Source organism: Myotis lucifugus, unplaced genomic scaffold (genome assembly GCF_000147115.1).
Source record: "Myotis lucifugus unplaced genomic scaffold, Myoluc2.0 scaffold_557, whole genome shotgun sequence".
NCBI classification, from domain to species: Eukaryota; Metazoa; Chordata; class Mammalia; order Chiroptera; family Vespertilionidae; genus Myotis; species Myotis lucifugus.
In genome coordinates this window covers 328119-347424 of record NW_005871605.1, presented here as the reverse complement: position 1 = coordinate 347424, position 19306 = coordinate 328119, and the positions used below count along the sequence as shown (strand labels likewise).

Below are 19306 nucleotides of genomic sequence, written 5' to 3'. Positions count from 1 at the left end.
GGGGGGCTGGCTGCACCCCGGCCTCTCCCCGGCCGATGCCTGCAGCTTACTATCCGGTCAGAGGCCTGGGCTACAGTGGACACTCGCTGTGCAAGCGGACGCTGAGGGAAGAGCAGTTTCCCGGGGAGCCCGTGTCCGCGTCCCGAGCCCCAAGGACGACCCAGGGCGGTCTCCCAAGAGGGTGTACGGGGAGGGTTGCCCGGATTCAGGGAGCACTGCCATCCTGCCCAACCCGGGGCTGGAGGAACCCCGGCTCCTGCGGGGGGAGGCGGGCAGCGTGCTCCTCAGGAGGGGGACGGAGACCGAGCTCGCTGCCCGCCCTGGGCCTTTGCAGGGCACCTCCCCCCAGAAGCGCCATTCCTTGCCCTTCCAGGCCTCCTGGGATCCTGCAGGGCTCAGCTTCAGGCCCTCCTCCTGGAAGGTTCTGTGTCGCCCTGACACCCCCCTCGCTTCCCGCCCCCTCCCCCCCCCCATGGCCGCTCCACGCCGCCTGGCCTCCCGATTCTCTAAGGACTCGGCTCCTGATCGCCCACACACACTGCCCCCAGAACCCGGCGGGGCGCCCGCACCTGTGGATCCCCCAAATGTTCGCTGTTCTGAAGGAAATCGCTTTCCCGCGCGGCCGGGGAGGACCCGCAGGCGGGGTCTGAACAGTCGGGTGCGTGGGCACTGGCAGTTCCGTGCGGGCACTCGGGTACCTCTGCCCAGGCGACGAGTGTGCGAGGCGGACGGACGGTGACCGGTGTGGAGGGGTGAGCGCCCCATCGTCACCCACATACTTTTTGGATGTTAACAGACCCCTATTATGATCCATCTTGGGGAGAAATGTTTTGAACCCTGAGGCCACTCACACGCCGTCAATGGAGCAATAACGTAGCTACAGCCCATGAGCTAGTGAACCGCTAGCTGGGAGGCGTTCTGTTCAAGGCCAGGACAGGGAGGGGCTGCAGTTTGCATACGGACCAGGGAGGGCGCGTACAGGAGAGAGGGAGGCCGCTGGAGGGCGCAGGGAGGGTGTGAAGTCTGTGCTTCAGGGGCCCGGGCCTCACCCACACGTGGGCGGCAGCCACCTGCTGGCCGTCTGTGTGGCTCCTCACACCGCCAGGTCCCAGCAAGAACACAGAGACATCCGTTCAGCTTTCATAGGAAGAATTTAATTATCTATACACGTAACTATTCCAAAGTTGAGTTACAGTTGTTAAAGCCGCAGGCTTATATATTTATATATTTTACATTCGTATCCATGGAAATACTGAAGCGCAGGGGAGCGCGGAGGGGCGGTCCCGCAGCCACGCCAGCGAGGGAGGGCTCTACGCAGCCAGCACAGTCTCCAAGAGAGACACACAAACAGGTCGCTACGGTTAAAAAGTCGCTGTTAGAACTGCTAGATTGTGCTTGGGCTCCCCGCCCGTGCTGCGGGCTGTCGGCCACGGGCACTTACGGAGAGCGTCCCACTAGTGTTTAGAGACACACAGGGCTTCAGCTACACCTACCACAGGCGCAGACCGTGCGCCCGTCCTCTACGCTGTAGAAATCCACAGTCTAGTTAAAAAATGTAAACATTGGAAATTAATTGCAGGGAGACGTCTATACATTCTTTCTTGTCAAGAAAATTACTTGTTCAAAGTAAGTCATTCCATGAAAAGTAACTGGGAGAAAACGCCATGTAACAGACACGAAGAGATTGTGTATATACTGTTGCTCGTGACAACCTCGATGGCATTGTCTACTGATTATGGTATGAAAACACGCAAAGTTTAAAACCCAAACAGAAAACACCAACTCAACCCGGTAAATCTGAGACCGAACAAAAGCCCAGGTGCTTCTCATGTGGCTACAAGGTCACTGTGCAAAATAAAACCAATGCAATTGGACTAGCGCATCGTACAAGGGAATAATGTTAGCCATGGAAGGAACCACGTCCTTATGTACAGGATGTTGTTACATGCTCACAAGGTACATCTGGAACACACAGACACGCACAACACTTCTGTTTAATCGCTGGACACACTGACCCCCTCTGCGCTTCTCCCGCAGGGACCCCGCCCGCCCCGTGAGCTGGTCACACTGGGCGAGTCTCAGATTCACGGACATCTGGAACATTTTTAACAGCACATGCAGCATTCCTTGATAGTGGGTCTTTTTGCAAAACCAAAATAGCAAAGGAGTAATTTCTTTATTTATTTTATTAAAAGGCTAAAATATATATTTAAAAATAATTTTAAAACTATTGAAAGCACCTGTGCAAAGGTGGGGGCAGTCGATCTGAGTCACTAGGAAAGCCACAAAAGGACCCACTACCCTGTGTGTTTGTAATTTTTGCTTCTATCTCTGCAAGTAGTAACTCCACGTTGCCATCATGCAACTAAGGTCAAATGAGGTAAACTGCTCTGCAGTGAGTTCTTCTACTCAGAAGGCAGTAGGTGATCATGCTGGAAGTCACATGATCAAGGCTGCATCTCCCATCATCCCTCTGGGCAGTGATATGGGATAGTGGGTCTCTTTGAGGACTTTCAAGCCTGAGGGGGGGATGGACAACATATGATTCCTAGAAAAAGGAGGAAAACAACACATAAGCAAAACAAAACAATGAGCAAAATTCAAGCTAGGAGAATGAGTCAGGCATGTACACAGCATGGTGCCAAATGATTTAAAAAAAGGAAAAGGGGGCGGGGAGGGACGGGACATGCTACGGAAGGAATCAAAAATAAAAGCAACCCCACAAGGTAGGTCTGCACGACCGAAGGTCTTCAAAGAGACTGCGGAGGAGGGGGTCGCCTGCGCTCTGCGCGGCGCGGCGGGATCAGAGCAATGCTGCATGTGTGACCGCGAGGCGCGAGGAGGGGCCGGGCCCCGCACTTACATTGCTGGCTCGGGTCCGTGTCCGTGGTCAGCTTCACGTAGTTGGACGGGAAGAGCCCCACGTGCCCGCCGACCTCGCCCTTCCACCAGTCGGGGTCCTCCTTGCTGAGCACGTTGATGATCTGGCCCTTGCTGAAGGCCAGCTCGTCGTCGTTCTGCGCGGTGTAGTCGTACATCCCGATCACCTGGCACACTGCGGGGAGGGCGGGCGTGAGCGCTCGGCACGGCTCGGCACCGGGTAGCCTGCCCGTTCCCCAGAGGACGGGCTTCGTACGGTGTGAGCCACAGAGCAAGACCAAGGACCCAAAACCCAGACATCGGCACCATTTCACATGATGCTTCCGTTTTTCTAACATCTTCCTCTTGTCACGTTCACTTGTCAGCACAAAACGCAGTGACAGTGGGAGGCGTGCGTGGACGGCCCCGAGCAGTGGGACCCCTCAGACGCGGCCTCGGAGGCGGCCACGGGCCCGGCTGGCCAGGGCTTCCCACAGGGCTCTCTGTGGGCTGTTTGCTGTTAAGGTGGAAGGTCATGACCATGTGACCTCCAAAAATGCCAAACCTTAGTGAAAAAGTCTACTGTTTTACTCTCTGTACCTTTGCACCTCAAAATTCTGTGTGAAACCTGTGGGTCGCGACCCCTTTGGCGGTCGAACGACCCTTTCACAGGGGTCGCCTAAGACCATCCTGCATATCAGATATTTACATGACGATTCATCACAGTAGCAACATTTATGAAGTAGCAACGAAAATAATTTTATGGTTGGGTCACAACATGAGGAACTGTATTTAAAGGGCCAGAAGGTTGAGAACCACTGCCTAGAGGATAAACTGCTTTCATTCTCTGCATGTGGACCCTACAGGGAAGTCTGTAGAGTTGGGCTGGAGCCCAACTGATCTTTCATAACCAACTTGCATGTGGGTTAAGGTTTTTCAAACTCTCCAGCCAATTCAATTGCGTCAGCAAATTAGTTCTGAGGTTTCAACCCACCTGATGCAGGGGACGTGGCCAGGCCTCCCTCGGGGTGGGGGTGGGGGGGACCAGCTGGCACCGCACCCCTCTGCCCACACAGAGCCGCAGCCAGGAGGCCCAGCCGGGGCCGGAGTCGGTCACAGTGCCTGCCAACCCTGAGTGCTGGTCACGGCCGGCCGTCTCCATCGCGTTCCCCTGGCCACACAGCACACGCAGCCACGGTGCCGAGCGGAGTCTGCCTCTCCCACCACTGGGGCTTAGTGCCCTAACGTAGACACCGCTCCCCTCGCCTCACCCGCTCCGATGCCACTGCAGCATCTAATCCGATCTCTTCAATCAGGAAACAGCCGGCCGCTCAGCTGCAGACCCTGTCCCTGGTCCTTTCAGGGAGCCAAGCCACGCCGCCCCCACCCACAGGAAAGGTCACGGGAGCGATTCAGTCTCGGTGACAGCACCCTACCGCCAGCAGGCCGGGCCTCCAGCTCCAGCGCCCCTCCTCCCAGGCCCCAGCCATTTGCATTCACAAGTCCTCTCCATCCCTCACCCCCCGGCCCAACCTGCTTAAACAGCTGGAGGGGATCAAGGGCACAGCTGGCTCTAACGCCACAGCCTTCAGGCCGGCGGGGAGAGTTCCCACAAGGGCTCTGCTGTGCGCAGCGCGAACCTGCCTGACACTCGGTCCTTTAGGAAAACATACTCCGAGTCGCAGGACACGGAGCCCTCCGCTGACGGCCCTGCGCCTGCTCAGGGACCTCGTGGGAAGGCGGCGAGACGCAGGGATCTGCAGTGGGGACGGGAGAGTGCTCACCTGCCTGGAGTGCCGGGGGCTTGGGCGGCTCCGTGGGCGTGACCTTGCTTGTCCCAGGGCTTAAAAGTTTTACATAATTCGCAGGAAACCAGCCTATCTGGCGCTTTTTCCCACGAGCCTAAAAAAAAAAAAAGTGGCGTCAAAATGTGTAAAAGGTTCACGTTCTTTCATGACGTGTTTGCCCTGTGACTGGACACCCGTACAGGCCACGCGGAGCTGAAAGGCGAGCAGCGCACGGTGGAACCCCCGGGCGCACATTGCAAACCAAAGACACTGGGGCCAAATCCAGCCGCGGCAGCAGGTCACTGGACAGCGGCCCGAGGCACCTGCAGGGCTGGCCGCAGGGACCACCGTGCAGAGTAGAGAGCCGAGTGCGTGCGGGCAGAACACTGCGCATGTGCGCCTGCCTCGGCTGCTGCCATCAGGTGAGGCAAGACTGTGCCTGAGCCCTGGCGGGGGGCTCCGCTGGTTAGAGCATCGGCCCGATACACAGGATGCAGGTTCGATCTCCGGTCAGGGCACAGCCCCGAGCCAACCAGTGAGTGCGTAAGAAGTGCATGGACCGACAAACCCACGATTCTCTCTCCCCCTCTCTCCCTCCCGTCCTCTCTCTCTAAAATCAAAAAACTTAAAAAAAAGTAGAAACAGAAAGGTTATGGCTAATGTCAACACGATGTGCGGGCTTTAGGAACAATAAAAGCGTGGTGTGTTGGGTGCTTTTCATGAGCGAGGCCTGTGCCAGGACCTCCTGTGCGTGAATCTGCACCATCCACAGGACAGTGTGACTCAGGGAAGCGGAGTGGCAGTCCCTAGGTCCCAGCTGGTGGCGTCTGCACTCCTCGAGTGGAGAACAGGCAACTGCAGAAGCAAGACCCATGCACACACAGAGCCCAAGTCTAAACCGGACACTGTTCTCAGAACCCAGCGGCCCTCGCCCTGGCTGGTTAGGTCAGTGGGTAGAGCATCGGCCTGTGGACTGAAAGGTCCCAGGTTCGATTCCAGCCAAGGGCACATGCCCGGGTTGTGGGCTCAGTCTCCAGTGGGGGGCGTGCAGGAGGCAGTCAATCAATGATTCTCTCTCATCATTGATGTTTCGATCTCTCCCCCTCCCTCTCCCTTCCTCTCTGAAATCAATAAAAAAAAAAATAAAAAAAAAAGAAAGAAACCAGGTACACGGCCACGCCTCTCCTTCACTCTGATCTAATCCAGCACAAGATCCAGGACCGAGTGCTCACAGGCGTGTGGCCCAGAAGGACTCAGAGTCACGGCAGGAGCCAAGGCTCGCAGTCCTGACTAGTCTATGAAAGGAGGAGACCAGTCGGGTCGGGAGAAGTGCTGCATCGACCGAAACAGAGGCCAAAACCACTCACACGCATGCGCGCGCACACACACACACTCATGCACACACACACACACACAGGAACTAAAAGTCCTATGAGGCAGAGGTGGCTTTGGACACACAGAACCTGCCACTGGACCTGACGGCCCGATGGAGAGCTCCTGCAGGGGACCCTCTCGCTAACTCTCTGGCCCAGCTCTCACCAGCTGAGTCAGGAACCCAAACCATTTGCATCATCTTCAGAAGAATCCTGCTGCGGCGGGCCGAAGCGCAGGTACCCAACAGATGCCGACACTACGGCGCATCTCCCGCTACCCAAACGCAGGGTCACTCTGTGACGAAACAGTGTCCTTTTGTGACTGCGTAGTCCCACCCGGACAGGAGTTCACACCACAGGACAGGCACCCACCTGCAGCTCTCCTTCCCACCATCCACCTGGGTTCTTTTTTCGGATCAGAATCAGCTGGCCCGGGGCCAGGGTGAGCTGCTCAGGACCCGTGGCCGTGTAGGAGGCAATGACCTGGGCTATTTCTGGAAAACAAGATGAGACACGGCGCACGGTCAGTCGGGAGGACATTCTAAGGAGACACAGCCACCCCGGCTCACAGGTTCACACCATCAAAGCCAACCTCGGGGCTTGTCTTCTTCCAAGGGAAGGCGCACCCATCGCCCATCCCAGGCTGATGTGGAAGGACCCGGTCACCTCTCAGAACTTCCCAGCTTCCTTCCACAAGCTGCCCCCCAATTCCAGCACTTTCTGTCCTAGCCCCTCCCTCAACAGCTGGGCCTCCTCTGTCCCACGTGCCCTCTGCCCGCCCTCTGCCCGCAGCACTCAGCACCACCCACTCACAGACAGGCAAGCGATCAAGGGACACGGAGAGAGCAGCCTGTCTCCTGCGGGGCCCACTGGCGCCTGGCTCTGCCCAGTTCGGCTGCAGCTCAGGGCCGCACCCGCCCACAGGCCGTGTCTGGGGCTCACATGTGAGAGTGACCCTGAATATCAGCAGGAATCGTGTCAATGCGAGTTGACTGCTTTTTGTTTTGAGTTAAAGGACGAACCTGGAGTAAAGGTGGGAAGTTTACGCAAAAACAAGCCAGCACAGAAAAATGCAAACAGTCCTCTCCCTGACTGGGCACGTCAGGGGGACAAGCCCAGCAGCAGTGCGGTGCTGGGAGGCCACGGCGCTGGGAGGTCGGGCGCCAGGGCAAGACCCTTCTCTGCCGCATCCGCAGGGACTGCTTCCTGAACTTCTAGAAGCGACAGGACAGGACGCACTGCTCTCCCCTCCGCACGCGCCCGCCCCATCCTCTTCGGGGAGGGAGGGAGAGAGGGAGAAGAGGCGAAGCCCACCCCGAGACAGTATGTCCTCTTCCTCTAGAGCAGAGGTTCTCAACCTTCCTAACGCCGCGACCCTTTAATACAGTTCCTCATGTAGTGGTGACCCGCAATTTCATTGTTACAAATTGAACATAATTAAAGCATAGTCATTAATCACAGAAACAATATGTAATTATATATGTGTTTTCCGATGGTCTTAGGCGACCCCTGTGAAAGGGTCGTTCGACCCCCAAAGGGGTTGAGACCCACAGGTTGAGAGCCGCTGCTCTAGAGGCACACGAGCAACCCTAGCCCTGGCGACCAGAGCCTGAGGCCTGAGCACCCCGAGGCCCGAGCACCCAAGGACTGGTCTAGATCCCAAGTTCTCGGTCTGGACAAGTCCAGGCCAGTGGCCTATTGGCCTCAGATGTTCCTGCGCCTCCCGGGCCTGCGTGGCCAGCAGCTGCCCAGCCTCTCGCTCACCGTGTGCCTGAGCAGCCGGCTGGGGTAAGCCCACCCTGCCCTGCGGAGGGACAGCTCAGAAGCAGACTCTTCCCCTAAGCCAGTGGTTCTCAACCGCCTGGCCCTTTAAATACAGTTCCTCATGTTGTGACCCAACCATAAAATCATTTTCGTTGCTACTTTATAAATGTTGCTACTGTTATGAATCGTCATGTAAATATCTGATATGCAGGATGGTCTTAGGCGACCCCTGTGAAAGGTTCCTTCGACCACCAAAGGGGTCGCGACCCACAGGTTGAGAACCGCTGCCCTAAGCAGAGACCTGAGCCTGGGCTCCCATACCTGAGCCTGAGAGACCCCACGCAGCCTGAACCCCTCTCTGGCAGGGGAGGCCCCCGCTGAGCACACACAGGACACCCCCTGGCAGGGGGCCCTTCAGCCTGTAACCGCCTCAGGCTGAGAGGCGGGCGGACGTGCACACAGCCACACGCTTCCCACCTGCTCCCTCCCTCTCGCTTCCATGAGTAGAAGCTGACGGTTTCAAACTGAGGCTGAGGCGGAGGGAGGACCACAGCTGGGCCTGACGTGCACCTGAGGAGCACCCCCGCGGCCCTGCGCCTGGGACCTGCACTGACCACCGTGTCCTTTGCTGAGCCACCACTATGGCCCGGCTTCCTGAGCCCAGTGATGGGGACCCGCAGCTCACAGGTGCCCCCCCCCCCCCATCTGCCGCGCGGCACAGCTGTGGGGTCCCCGGCCCCCGCAAGTGGAGCCACGGCCCATCTCACAGCCGGTGCAGGAGGAGGCTCCCAGGAGGGCCTGCCATGCGGGCTCCCGGCCCCAGAACCAGAACCTGGGAGCGGCTGCCCAGCACATTCCCGGCCCCGAGAGGGAAGCGTGGGGGGAACTTACCAGGCTTTTTTCCTAAACTCCCTGCTTTCCCAGCAGTTCCAGCGCCCTTAAAACAGAGCAAAAGGTCTCATTTGCATACTGCAGAGTTTCGGTCATGCAACTTAAAAACGATTAACGGTGACACAGACCCGCTGAGCCCCTGAACCCCCCTCATCCCGGAAACAGAGGCGCTGGGTCTCCTGACGGGGAGGAGGGGGGAACACGGGAGAACACGGGGCAGAGGATGCACCCCAAACATGCAGCCTTGACTCTCTTCTCGGAGAAGAGAGCAGAGCAGGCGGCCTGCAGGCCCCAGGGCTCGGGTCCCGGGCAGCACAGGCCCCTCTGTCCCGGCCACGTCTGCCAGGCCCACGCGAGGCCCACGTCCTACACACTGTCTCATGCTTCCTGTTCACACCGTCAGTTATGAAATAGCTCACACTTAAAGGGCACAGACATCCGTGAGCCCAACGCCCAGATTTAATACATGGCAACAGCAATATTTTGCTACATTTCCTTTAAAAAATAAAAGAACTACAATGCCAAGTCAGACACCCCTCCCCCACCCCACCTCCTCTCCCCCTAAACCTCTCACCGTTTAAACTCTCCTTTCTCTCTGAACTGGACGCATCACCCACACGAGCAGAACATGTGTTCCCAACTACGAAGCGTCCAGAGCCGGGTGAACTCCGTCATGGACGCTCACGGCGTTTCCAGCCAGCAGGGCTGCCCACGGAGGCCCGGGCCGTGCCCAGCGCTTTATTCTACATCTCTCTGCCTTCCCCCTCTCCTCGCAGTGACTTACTCCAGTTAGAACACCAGGCTCAGCACACGGGGAGGCACCGTGAGTGAACATCTGTAACTTCTCTACAAGGGACACAGCTGCCACCGTCCCTTCACTTTGGCTGTTGCGGTCTAACAGCCGTTTCGCAGGGAAAGCTGGTTTGAGTTGTGCTCCGAGGGTGCTTTCTGTACCAACAGGTTACATGTAGCAGCTCCCTTGCTGTGTGTATGGGCTGTGCATCCAAGGAAGGGACACGGTGGGAACGCCCAGTCGCCTTCCAGGACAGGCCTGTCGCTAACCCCCGGACTTCCCGTGGAGAGGACAGCGCCACGGGCCACGCCCACAGGGGCTCGAGTGGCTCGATGTGCTCCCGCTCCCTGTCCAGGCTCTGCCCGGCTGCCAGGCACGAGGCCCCAGGAGAGCAGCCCCGCCCACAGCCCCGGCGGCTCTGGAATCGGGCTGAGTCCAGCCTGTAACTGGAGGGCGTTCCCTTACCCGCTGAACTCTGTCCACGGAGGGGACGAGCTGACGTGGTGAGTCTTTCAGTGTGAAGTCATGGAGCTAAAGGTCCCAAATCTTTGGCATGGCTCGCTCTCCCAGGACTAATAATTTAAGAAGCACCTTACAACTGATCTTTTCTTTAAAAAATGTCAGTGTATTTTTTTACTGACTGGCTTCAGGTGGTGTTCTATAGAAAACTACTTTATTCAAATATAAGTAATGGCTTTTGCTTTAACTAATCCAAAAGATGAAGTCACTCTAAAGGTTGTGCAAGGTAACAGAAAGCAAGTTTAGTGTTTAGGGCCCCTAAACACCCCCGCCCCCCAAATATCATCTGCGTGACGCTGGGGACCCAGGGGCCGCTGGGCTGTCCCACAGGGAGGGGGCTTCCTTCCCGCCTGAGGATTCTCAGACCACAGCAGGGAACACAGAGCAAGGACGGTCAGGAAGACCCGGCCTAGAACAGCCGGAAGCTATTCCTGGGCCCGAGGGGAGGGGAGGCTGGGGGTGGAGGCTGCAGCGGTCACCAGGCCCAGCCTCACTCCCAGGGCAGCCGGGCTGCGGAGGCTGGGGCCCCTCTCACCCCCCACCCCCACCCCCAGCTTCGAAGGTCACAGAGAGCTGTGTCCACGCTGATTGCTGGGGAGGGGGCCCTCTAGGTGCCAATGGGCCTTCGCCTGCATAAGCGCAGGAAGCCCGAGGAGAGAGGGAGCGTGGCTGAGCTGACGGCTGGGCCTTGCTGGTCTGTGTATGAGCAACGCTGTCCATTGCATGGACACCCTGAAGCCCTTACACAAACGTGAAACTGTCCCCCACGAGGTCGAGGTGGGCTCCCAAACCCGGCGAGCCCCCCCCCCCCGCGCCCCCGTTTCATTAAACTCATAGCATCTCAAGACCAGTTTATGCCACTGAGCTGTCAGAGCTTGTAGAGCCGATTTAACAACAAGGGGGCCACTTCCCACTGATAACAGCATGAAAATAAGCTCAGATCTGCATCAACAGAGACACTAAGGCCGAAAGCATGACGATCTCTTGGATCTTTTGTCTTCCTGCTGTGTCGGCAAACATGTCAGCCTCAGAAGCTCTCCACGGCCGGTCTCCCGGGGCAGGGTCACCCGGACACCTCCCTTCCACGGCCAAACGCTGCTGGGCCCCCTTCTTGGGGCCCCAAATCAGTGGCGTGAAGACCTGATAAGAGTATTACTCTGAGTCCGACATGAGTCCACGCAGGAACGGGGACACAGTTACCCCGCTGCTGCGGGCGCCAGGTACGCAGCCCCGTCAGCCTGGGCCGTTCTCCGCCGGTGGGAAGCCAGCGCTTACCGGGCAGCACCAAACGGCAAGTTCAACATGAGAGGTCACACTGTCTCAGCTGCCACATTGCAGAGCTTAGCCAAACCCAACCAGTGTTCCACCGGCCAAGGTCCGAGCCCCCCTGCGGAGAGAATACTGCACAGAGAGGGAGGAAACAGTTAGCGGGCTTTACCTCTGCATCTTTAAGCCTCACATAGTTAGAAGGGAAGACTCCGGACTTGTCGCCCACTGTTCCTGTCCACCAGTCACCATCTTTCTTGGTGACCAAAATCACATCGCCTTGCTGGAAGGTTAAGTCGCCTTGCTCAGCGCTCTCGTAAGTGTACATGGCAACAAACTCTGGTGGAGAGAAACATTGAGAGACGGAGAGAGCTTGTTTACGGAAGTCCCAGACAGCTTGGCAAAGGAAGTTCATGAACAAGGAGGTTAGGAGAGGAGCATTCAAGAGAAAGGCTCGTCACAGACAAAATACCGAGTTCCAAGGCAGCCCTGGCTACACACCTCGGCTGCACAGGGAATTCGGGCCCTGCAGGGACAGAACCCCAGCAGCCGAGCGTGCGCTACAGTGAGGCATCATGGCTTCTTCCGAATGGAAACACTGCTGCATTTCTCTGCGTTACTGAGCACTGGACCTGCGGCTCCTGTGTGCCCAGCAGATGTCTGAGGGGACCCAGTCACAATTCTCGTAAACTTTTAGATACAGTAGTATGTCCTTCATGCAAATCTAATAAGGCACGCTTTTCATTATTCGGGGCCTGAATGAAAATTGTTGTCCTACTGTGCCATACACACAAATGGCAGGAAGCTGTTAGAACACAGAGTAAAAAATACACATTATTTCATTAAAGATGGGCATCTAGTTGTCATTCAAGTGCACACGGTAGAGGCTTTCCCCACGAGGAAGCCAAGCCTGGCAGCTTTAGGAAGGACGTCCTTTCCCATGAGCATCGTCCTCTTTGGGTCTCTGTCTGACCTTCCCTTTCCATTTTGCTCAGTTACTTGTGCCTCAGCTCATGTCTGGCCGCCTAAGATAGGTCCTCGGCAAGCAATGCTTTTCCCAGTGATGATAAAAGCAGTGTGTGGCCAATCCCAGAAATAATCAAGCCTTTTTGAACCAACTGAAGAGAAAAATCAGTTTCTTACACCTTATTATTCATGTAATTTAGTCTTAAGAGCTAATGTTCTCTACTGTCTTGAGTGGGAAGGGAGTGTATTATGGAGGAAGTTCTGCTTTTTAATTATGAACAGCTTAGACACCACGTCACATGCTAAGAAGGATCACCAGGCACAAATTCTAGACGCTAAACTAAGTGCAGGGCAAAAGATTTTTCCTACCTTTACTCCATTTATCCTAAGCATTTATATATTTTTAACCAATAAAAAAAATCACACTGTACCCCAAAAGTTCACTTTTATGATGGACACTGTGTGTTCCTTGCTAGAACTTCGGGTGACGCCTTAATTGCCGAGCCTGGCGCTAACCAGCAGGCAGGGGACTGGCGGGGAGGGGCCTCGGCAGGAGGAGGAGCTAAAGCCACCACCAGACACGGAGCCCCACTGCGCTCCTGTGGGCAGCTCCACGTGTGGGAGGCTCCAGGCTGCTTCACCTCCAGGCTCTGGCCGCGGGCCCACGGCAGACCCGAGGCCCCCGAATGTGCCGGGAGAGCAGGGGGCGCCCTGTCTTTGCCTTTGGTGCTGGCAGCGCCTCCTCCATCGTTCAAACTGGAGAAATGGTCCCACAGAGGAAGCCAAGTGCGGCAGCTTTAATAGGACGTTCTTTTCCCGTTAGCACAGTCCTCTTCGGTCTCTGTTCTGACCTTCCCTTTCCACTTTGCTCTGTTCCTTGTGCTTAGCTCATGTCTGGCCGCCTAAGATAAGGTAACCACCCCATGTCTTGCCGCTCCGCACGGTGACGGGGCAAGCAATGCTTTCCCAGTGGTCCCTGCGCTTAAAAGGCACTTTCTCCAAAATGGACCCAAATTTTGAAGTAGCTCTCAAAGTGCCTGAGAAACTTCAGCAGCATGACCCCGGCTGCAGTCAGCTGAGCAGCGGGTGTAGGGTCCGGAGGCGGCGGCGCAGCACGTGGCTGCCCTCGCCTCCACGCACAGGGACTGCGGGGACGTGAGGACACACCATGGCACGCACCCGGACCCTTCTGGACATTTAACACGGGTGCTGGCTGTCCTCAGGCCACTGGCGATCTATTTAATCTGGCTTAGGGTCTATTTAGATTTGGCGATGTTTAATGCAGTATAACAAGCAGCCCATTCGTATTGGTAAGAGCTCTTCCCAGAATCTCAGAAGCCAACGTGCTCCCGCCCGAGATGCCAGCACTCTCCCAGTGCTACGCGTGTCTAATATGCAAATCTCCCGCGGATGGAGCAAATGTCACCCCCCGCTCGTATGTGTGGGGCTCGGCGGTGGCCTGCTCACTGAGGCCTCTGTGCGTGTCGCATCCGCAGCTGCGGGCGCGCTCCGGCAACAGCCAGGAAAGCAGCAGAAGGGGCCGAAGCAGCAGACGTCACTGACTCTATTCTCAAACCCTCACACATGTGATCGCATAGCCCTGCCGACCTCCTCCTCCCGCCGCACGATGAGGAGGGGCCAGACCAACACTAAGGTTACCAGGGGAGGGCGCTCAGTGAGACTCAGCTGGCACCACACCCGGAACTTGGGGAGTGTGTAAGAGCTGTTTGCCCCGTTCTCCTAACAGTGGATAAAGAAACCATTAGGCTGATGAGCGTGGGTACAGAGAACTATGCTCATGATTGTTTTGGTGGTAACAGCAAAAAAAAAAAGGATGCACTAAAGCGCTGCTGTGTTTAGTGACGAGCTGAGCGTCTATAACTAACCTATACATTTAAAGAAATGTGCCTCTAAAACTCCTCTTGAAAAAGTCACTTGGTGACTGTGAGTCTGAAGTATCATTAACCTTAATCCTTGCTGTCTCCATGGAAACAACTGCTTCAATAATTCTGTTGTTCATAAGCCAAGGCCCCCTAGGAACACAACCATCTCCTGATGGCACACACGCTACATAAACATTCTGTCCTCCTCTCATGTGTCCAAGGGGCCCGGGACGTTTCCTATGCAGTTGGGTAGACACTGGGCAGCCACCAGCGCTGCTCAGAGCGGCCATGAGGGCCCGGCTAACGCAGCAGCACCGACACTTGGAGCCCGACAGGCTGAGGTTTTCCCGCGGGAGCCTGCGTAAAGCGGGCTTCGTTCACTTTTAAACCCGCGTCAGCTAGCGGCCCATGCATCCTTAGGGTTATGTCATGAAGCAAAGACCAGGAAATAAAGCACTCGCTTGTTATGTAATAAAACGCAAAATGCAACGTTAGGCCTAAATAAGCTGGTGTGGTTACTTCCATGGAACCTGGAAACTGAACTTTGGTTCCATCTGGGACAGTACAGGTGATGCTGGTGTCGCTGGGACAGTTTGCGGACGGGGAGCTACAGTTTAACCTCCTGTCCACGTCCAGAGCAGCCATGTCTACCATCAGCTGCCAACGTGCTCAGAAACCTGACCCTCCGGGACGCTGATGGGCTCTTTCAAAAGCCAAAGGGCTCTAATCAAATATGATGAGAAAATGCAGTTTTATGATCAATGCATCTGACAGTATTTTGAAAGTCTCCATAAAGAGCTACTTACCTTAGAGGTTCATCTACTGAACACAAACGAATGCCGTCTGTTTGGAAGGGAAACCCAGGCTGGTCTCGCACACTGGCTGCAGGTGCTCCCAGCTGCCCGCCCCCAAAGGGCACAGTTAGACGCGGGCTCTCACCTTCTCCCGAGAGGGCCGGCTTGGCCGCCGGGGAAGCCACTCGCTTTAGAGGCGCAGGGCTGTCTGAGGAGCCGGAATCCGCACTGGAAGAGGGGAGGGGAGAGCGTTTCAATTTTTATCTTCAAAGGAAATAGTATAAGACACTGATTTTTCTTTTTTAAAACTTTAACATTAAACACTGCGAACAATCTACAGCTGAAACGGATGCACTCGTTAAGAGACGCAGGGCGCTCGGGCCCCGATTCCAAGCTCACACTCTCTTCTCAGCCCTTGGCTGTGCGGGACACGCAGCCAGCGTGCGGGTCTGTTTCAGAGCCTGGCTGATAGCCGCTCAGCAGTATGTTTGCTATTTTCTCTTCTTAAAACTCATGGCTTGTGTTGAACACCCACGTGGCTGGGATAATTAGTCAACCACCTTGCTAGGAACCTGGCGACAAGGCTCCTGGTGGGAAAGACGTTCACTCTCCCAGGCAGCGACCGAGGCTCCGGGCCTCTGCGCGTCGCTGCGTGTCTGAGGACCGCGACGAGCTTGGGAGAGGCGTGATCGCCCGCAGGTCCGCAAGGACGTCACCCCCAGACAGAATCCTCTCGCGGGAGTTCATGGAGCACAAGACTCCCAGGCTCCCCCCGGCAGGACAGGAGCATGTATCTCTACGAGGCCGCCCTCAAGGTCACATGGCCCCAACTTTCACGGTTAAAGGACGCGGAGGAACCCGAACTACGCAAACAGTAACCGAAAGGCGAACAGCGTCTCCTCGACTAGAAGCACGTGACACAGCATACCTGGCCGCCTTCCTGGTGGGCCCCGAAATGAGCTTCACGTAGGACTTGGGGAACCAGCCCTTCTGGCCCTGCACCTCTCCAAACCACCACATGTCCTGCTGCTCCAGCACCGTGATGACGTCGTTTTTGTTGAAATTCAGGTGGTTGTCCTTCTTGGCTCTCCAGGGGTACAGGGCTTGCGCCTGCAGCCCCTCCACCTTCTCACCCTGTGGGGGCGACACAAGGACCCTGGTCACGGTGTGATCTGGGCCCGCTGCAGACAGCAGGTGACAGACACCTCCGTTCTCAGGAACTGTTTGTTTCCCAATGTGGCGGCCAAAGCTGCCGGCCGCTCCCAAAGCCACTGTCTGGCGTGGAGAACTCTCCGCTTCAACAAGCCGGAGGTCGGGTTACGCTGCTGCCTGGCCCGCGCCTTCCACATTCCAGTTCGATGTTCACGCTCGCGTTGCCCGGGCGCCCCCACCACGTCCAGGCTGACGGGATGTCAGGGAGGCTAACACCGGAGCTGAAGCCCTAAGAAACCCCAACGGGTGAGTGATTGGCACCTCAGTCCAGGGGCCTCACGGGACCCTGCCAGCTCCCGTTCCCTCTCAGAACAGAGGCCTGGCGAGCCCGAGTCCACTGCAATCGCATTTACTGGCCATCCCTCTGCAGGACATAGGGGTCACCACAAGGACGGAATGCCAACCTGCCTCCCCAAAGTACCTCGGGGTAAGACCCTTTATAAGCTGTAAAGTGCAATAAAAAGGGACAGTGTGGCACTAACCCACAATTCACGGGGAAGAGAGAGACGCAAACAACTGCGAATGCCCCCTGGCAGGTGGCACAGAGGCTCCAGCTGGACACGGTGGGGGCAGGGACGGTGGGGACAGCAGGACAGGGCAGGCACCGGGCCCTGAAGCACAAGGATGCAGCAGCCAGGGCTTCGGAGGACGGGCCCTCCAGGCCGAGGGCAGGGCACCAGCAAAGGCTGGGGTGCAGCTCTGCAAGGGGCCCAGGAGGAGGGGCACCACCCGAGGGCCTGCAGCCTCGGTGCCAGGGGGCGTGGGAGGAGCCGAGGCTGGAGAGGCAGGGAGGCACTCACTACCTAGTAAAGCACAGAAGCATCATAGAATCTTAAACCACAACTGACGGGGCAGCAGCGCCTTTACCCTGCCACCTGCGCCCCACTGTGCAGAGCGCCGTGACGCTCAACAGTGTGCGGGGCCACCTACCCTGCCACCTCCACCCCACAGTGCGGAGCGCTATGACGCTCAACAGTGTGCGCTCAACAGTGTGCGGGGCCACCTACCCTGCCACCTCCACCCCACAGTGCGGAGCGCTATGACGCTCAATAGTGTGCGGTGCCTCTCCCGCCCCTGTTCAGCCCCGCACTCTTCGACTCCCGAGGCTGCCGCAGGAGCAAGGCCCCCTTCTCTCTCCTGTGTCTTCCCCCAGCCCCCCTCCCCCTCCCCCTCCCGCTCCCAGAGGAGAAGACCGTCTCCTTCCTGTGTTAGTGTTTCCAGCGCTGCAACTATGTCCTCCTCTCCCCGCTGTTCAAGACACGCCCCTGACCGGCCAAGCGGGAGGTCACCCCCTTGCTAGTCACACCCCCAGGCTCCCGAAAGGCGGGCGGAGGACGGAGCTGGTCGCATCTGATGAGGCTCCTTGTAAACGGCAGCCGCAGGCACCTGCTGACCTCGTTGGTCCCCACAGCATGCTTCCCTCGCCCCCACACATCAGGGCCACACAGCATGCACAGCCCCAAGGCCCCGGCCCCCATACCCCCCGCCGCAAAGAATGTTGGCCCAACCCCCCCAAGTTCTGTCCCCAGCAAATGGATGCCTCCCGCCCCCGGCCCGGTCCCGGTCCCCACAGCATGTGTACCCCCACACACACACCCTCAGCTGCTTACCTGGCCTAAAACCGGGGATGGAGAAGAGCCGGTGGCCGTGGCCGGAGTGAAGGCCGACCGCTGCCGTATCTGGCCGGCACTGGGGACGGTGAGCGAGGGCTGGGCGGCCCAGGCGTCCCAGTTATCCGTTTCGGGCTTCTCGGCGGGGCTGGGCCACCTGGGAGGGAAGCAGCCCCGTGAGCAGCAGGCCCTTCCCAGCCACCAGCTGCTCCCAGTGGACACAGCCCAGCACAGGCCCAGGCTCCTGCAGCTCAGGACGGGGAGGAGGAAAGGCACGGGGCTGGGGTGGGGCCAGCTCCCACGGGCACGAGCCTCGGGGAAGACAGCGGTTTCTCTGAGCCCTGATTTCCTCGCCCACTAATGGGAAGGCCACTCTGCCCTCTGGCTGGTGGGAGGGTCATGTGAAATACCAGGTGGGAAGACAGGCTAACCACGAGCACCAGCAACGCCCTCCCCTGACCATCGCTGTCATCTGTAACAGCAGCAGCGACAGCGCGAAGAGGAAGTCACACACCACGTGCGGAGCGCCTGCGTGGTGGCTCCTGCTCCCAACACCGTTTCTCCCTCCGCCCCATCGCCAGCTGCCTGACCTCGGGGACACTCAGATCGGTCACTCTCTGACTTGAAATAACCACCCTGTGTGAGGGCAGCACATGGAGGTTACTGTTTACATCTTTGTGAGGCATAAACACAGCTGAAAATCAAGATCGTGCCTTTGTTGGACTGCACGTCCCGGCTCGGGGCTGAAAAACAAGAGGCCCGAAATGACAGCAGCAACTGCGCAGCAACATTCACTGAGGAAGAGTCACGCTGCTGGGGCCACAGCCACGCAGCCCTGCAGGGCACGGTCTCTGCCTTCTGTGTAGCCTGCGCCTCGGCTCAAAGTCAGTGCTTCTCAGGCCAGATCAAGGGGCGGGGCGGGGGGTGGGCACCTCAGCCCCTCCTCCAGCAGGGCTGTCTAGTCTCTCCCTCCAGCTGAGCTCATCTCTCCCCAGCACTCGGCTCCTCTGTTTCTCCTAAAGGACGGTGGGACGTGAGAAAAACTGGAAGCGCTTCTTATTCGTGTCGCTTGTGCCTGGACGGGGGGGGGGGGGGTCAGACACCCTCACACCTCGCGCATGCGTGCCTCTAACCCAGTGTGGGCAGTGGTTCAGCTGTCCTTCCAGCCTCTGCTGACCCGTCTTTAATGCCATTTCCTGAAGACCAAGGGCCCGTCATGGCCACGGCACATTGCTCCTCACTGCGCATCCAGACATGACTGGGGAGAGGGGAGCGACACAGGAGCAGCTTCCTGTCTCACTCAGAGCTGAGGACTGAGTCCCTGTCTGTCTGTCCAGCTGAAACGTGCTGTGGACGTGCAGGAAGTGACGGAGGTTTGCTGACTGCATGGACGCCACAGAGACTGTTGGGAAGTTATTTCTCCGTTTCCTCCACAGGAATGAAAGGGCCGGACAGAGACTGGGGAGCGAGAGGCCCGCCTCTGCCCCGCGGTCACGGAGCCGCGCGCACTAGCCCGTTCCGGGAGAGGGACCCACACGCTGGGACCGGTCACGGCTGCACCCCGACTATGAGCCCCTAAGAAGAAAGGT

General features: G+C 57.6%; 1 protein-coding gene across 1 annotated transcript in view; it reads right to left on the bottom strand.

Moving 5' to 3' along the window:
- Positions 1-1132: 1132 nt before the first annotated feature.
- ITSN1 (intersectin 1) overlaps positions 1133-19306 on the bottom strand; it is a 51543-nt gene continuing 33369 nt past the window's right edge. Inside the window, exons 14-22 of the mRNA XM_023745604.1 lie at positions 17718-17874; positions 15824-16029; positions 15041-15123; positions 11425-11591; positions 8675-8720; positions 6392-6513; positions 4644-4761; positions 2864-3055; positions 1133-2548 (exon numbers count right to left, since the gene is read on the bottom strand). Coding sequence (XP_023601372.1) covers positions 2547-2548; positions 2864-3055; positions 4644-4761; positions 6392-6513; positions 8675-8720; positions 11425-11591; positions 15041-15123; positions 15824-16029; positions 17718-17874 — 1093 coding nt within the window. The 3' untranslated portion in view covers positions 1133-2546. The remainder of the gene's footprint in view (positions 2549-2863; positions 3056-4643; positions 4762-6391; positions 6514-8674; positions 8721-11424; positions 11592-15040; positions 15124-15823; positions 16030-17717; positions 17875-19306) is intronic.